Source organism: Eurypyga helias, unplaced genomic scaffold (genome assembly GCF_000690775.1).
Source record: "Eurypyga helias isolate BGI_N326 unplaced genomic scaffold, ASM69077v1 scaffold50138, whole genome shotgun sequence".
Classification (NCBI taxonomy): domain Eukaryota; kingdom Metazoa; phylum Chordata; class Aves; order Eurypygiformes; family Eurypygidae; genus Eurypyga; species Eurypyga helias.
Window position 1 is genome coordinate 9,591 of NW_010265993.1, and position 3,467 is coordinate 13,057.

The 3,467-nt window shown below is 42.5% G+C and overlaps 1 protein-coding gene across 1 annotated transcript in view; it reads right to left on the reverse strand.

The window, feature by feature from the left end:
• CCDC39 (coiled-coil domain containing 39) overlaps positions 1-3,467 on the reverse strand; it is a gene marked incomplete at its 5' end in the record, with an annotated part of 19,401 nt that overhangs the window by 2,706 nt on the left and 13,228 nt on the right. Inside the window, 3 exons of the mRNA XM_010156911.1 lie at positions 511-670; positions 1,276-1,399; positions 2,712-2,920. Coding sequence (XP_010155213.1) covers positions 511-670; positions 1,276-1,399; positions 2,712-2,920 — 493 coding nt within the window. The remainder of the gene's footprint in view (positions 1-510; positions 671-1,275; positions 1,400-2,711; positions 2,921-3,467) is intronic.

The following is a 3,467-nucleotide window of genomic DNA, read 5'->3' on the forward strand; positions in this document are numbered from 1 at the left end:
ACCTGAGCTGCCTGCGTGGTTGCTGTGGGCGCAGCCTTGTGCTGCTCCGTCTACCCCGAGAAGGGCAGCAGTGGCACAGCTCGATCTGCTTCTCTAGTCTGAATTAGCTGTGTGTGGTGCAGCACTACAGAGCACCTAGTGCTGTTGGTACTGTGCAAACTTTCATCTGCTACATCTGCCCACTTCAGTGGGCGCTCCTTTCCCCCAGTAATTGTATTCATGTTTTGCCTCCTCTGGCTGTTCCTACGTCTGACTATTCACAACATTTATATAGGCTTAGAGGTAGACATTCACATAAATCAGGTTGAAGAACGTAAATATTAGTTACACCTTACTTTGTGCTTATTCTGCTGAACTATTCACAACAGCACATGAATTATGCTCCCCTCTGCCACTGTCAGTTTGTCTCCCTCTGTGATTCATTCTTTTGTGCCATGGAATTTCCTCGCTCTCCGAGACAGGCCATCAGCCATAACTGACACGGCAAAGAGCAACGTCTGCGTTACGTACGTGTCTCGGTGACTCCCTTGAAAGAGTTCCGGTAACTGCTGTTGCAGTTATTAAGTACGCACAAAGTGTTTTCCAGAGCGGCAGTTTCTTCTTCAGCTTTGCGGATCTTTGCATCTAAATCATCACCTTCGCGTTGAAGTGCTTCCTTTTCCTGTGCAGCCTGAAAATACAACTGATATTTTAGGGGACTGCACGTGTACTGATAATATTTGGACAATCACACAGGAAAAAAAAATACCTGCAGTTTGTGGAGACCAAAACCATAGATTCTTACTCCAGAATCAGGGGATTGCGTTATGGATAAAGACTGATTCTATTTTTTCTAATGAAAAGCTGAAGCATGCACAGGTGATTGGGAAGCAAAAGGTGAAGGTTGACATTCTTGAAGGTATAAGTGCCATATGGTAAAATAAATACCTAAAAATAACTCTGAAGGGTAGAAAATTTTAGGATTGTGAGAGTGTGGAAAGCTGTTCTCTGTTTCTAGTGGATTACCACATGATCTTCTTGTGTCTTTGTAAGTTAATGAGCACAAAAGTGAAAATTTTCAAAAGCTCAAAATTAAGGCATCACTGACGCTAGGGCTGACCTCAGATTCATGGGAAATCGCTGTATCGTTTAAATAACCAGCACTTTCGGATAATGTAAAACACGTGGACCGACAGTGAGCTGTAGGCAAGGAGGTTGTCTTGGTTACTTGAATAGAGCCCAGGGAAATCTAGAGCTTAACTACTCAAATTATAATGAATTACGTTAATAAAATACCTTAATTACGTAGTAGTTATGAGTTTTGTCCTCTTCTCCTTCGGGTGGCATCATGACAACAGTAAGAATTTCGTATCTGCGTTTCAGTTTACCGATTTTATTTAGGCGATCTTGAAATTCAGCACTGATTTATTTGGGGAAGAAAACAAATGGGTTGAGAAGACGTCTGGTAGCATTTTGTGGGCCGTTCTTGCGATAGCAGTTTAAATGGCTGGTGTTACTCCAGCAGCCTGCCTGTGTACCTGGAGGCAGGCAGGGCAGCAGTTGCGCTGCTCCTGGTTTTTGTTGCTTTCTGTGTCCTCCCAGCCACAGGCATCTGTTTCTCTGGTTACCTACGCTGCGCTTGCGGTTCTGAACTGGGTCACACTGATTTTCGTTTTGCAGATCACTGCAGCCTGCGAGGATGTGCCACAGTCCTCCCAAAGAACTTCTAAAGGTTTGGCATTGAAATCCTACAGCTGCACAAGCGGCCCCCCCCGCTGATATGATTTGAATATTACCACTACTGGATGAGCATAAGCAACAACCCCAAATCAAATTATGTGGAAGTATCAATTAGCTGCCTAATTATCAAAGGAAAAAAGGCACACAGTCTGCACTCTCCGTGAGCAGTTAAGCTTTAGTCACACTAAATCACTCTGATTTCCTGTTGCGTGGGGTGTGGTTAGCAGAGGGGTGGATAAAAAGCCTGCCAGATTCCAGCCGTGCAGCTGCTGAAGGGCTCAGTTTTGGCTGGATAGAGATACTGAGATTTCAGACCTGAAAGTGTCCCAGATCCTTTGCACTGATTGTTAAAGAAGGGAAAAGTTATTTGATAGGTGGTTGCTTCCTAAGAGGGTACGTATATAATTCAGAATATTTAATGTTGTTATGTGGGGGACACAGTGGAGAGCTCATTTAGGGGTTTTTTTTGTGGTGGTGTTTTTTTTTTTTAATAAAAAACCCACCACACCAAAAAACCAGAACCAAAACAACCCAAACCAGACTTCCTGCATGAGTCAAAGAAATTACAGTTTTAGCGAGCAGTTGGGAATACCCCTCTTTAAAAGCAACTTTTCTATTTTAAATACTTTGTCTTATCTCCACAGATGTGTCTTCACCTTTCCTGGTGGTTTTGCACATTGCAGGGTAACGCAGGTGCCGTTTACCTTAAACGGATGTCTGCAGCTGAGGTGCCCTCTGGGTGCTTTAGAGGATCTTCACTCACAGCATGAACAGTAACCTCTAGTTCACCAAGTGGTTAAAGCTGCAGGCTGGAGTTCAGAGCAGCCATCTCTCGCCAGCCTCAAGGCTGCCAGCGGATCACCGCGCTCAAGATTTAGTTCATCCTCCATTTCTCTAGTTGGTGAAATTGGGTAAAATACTCCTCTTTTTCAGTAGGTCCCTAAAATGGACTCAACAAAAGTTCCAAGTTTCACTTGTGTAAGAATAGTTACCTTATGCGTTGCCGTTCCTGATCCACAAGTCTTATCTGGGAATCCAGCATTGCCTTCTGAATCTTAATTTCCTCAGTTCTTTCTGCTATGGCTTTCTTTAACTCCAGCTTTTGTTTTTCCAGTGTTAGAACTTTCTCTGTCTTATTACACAGAGTATCCTGGAGACGGTGCAGTTCTAGTTTTAAGAGATTATCTTTGACCATCATATCCTAAGAAATGCCAAAAAATTCTCAAAATAAGAAAGCATCATTTTTAACTATTTAGAACAGTTAATAAGCTATTTTTTATAATGCATCCTTTATTTTTTCTTTAAGATATAGAGAGAACTGTAAGACTCACTCTGCTCTGTCTTTAGAAATGTTCTCAGCCTTTCAAAATGTAGAATACACTCTACAATAGTAGATTGTTTCCCACATGGTTTATACAAATTCATCACTTTCTAATGCAGACTGAGTTAGGGGTTGTTACACATTTCCATCTACAGCTTGCGTTAGGGGCATTCAAAGAACTGAAGCGGACCTTACGAGGAGCTTTCTGAAGCACTTCATATCTCACTTGAACCGTTATAACTGTCTTGGAATATGTTCTGAATTCTGTAGGTCTGCAAGTCAAGCTGCATATGAGCAAATTTACATACACCACACTTAGGAAAAGCAGCAAGGAGTGTGAACTTCATTAGCATGCAGACACTTTGAATCCTTTAAAAAAATCTCTTGGGGATCTCAAACTCTCTATCTTTCCCCCCCCCCCCCAGTT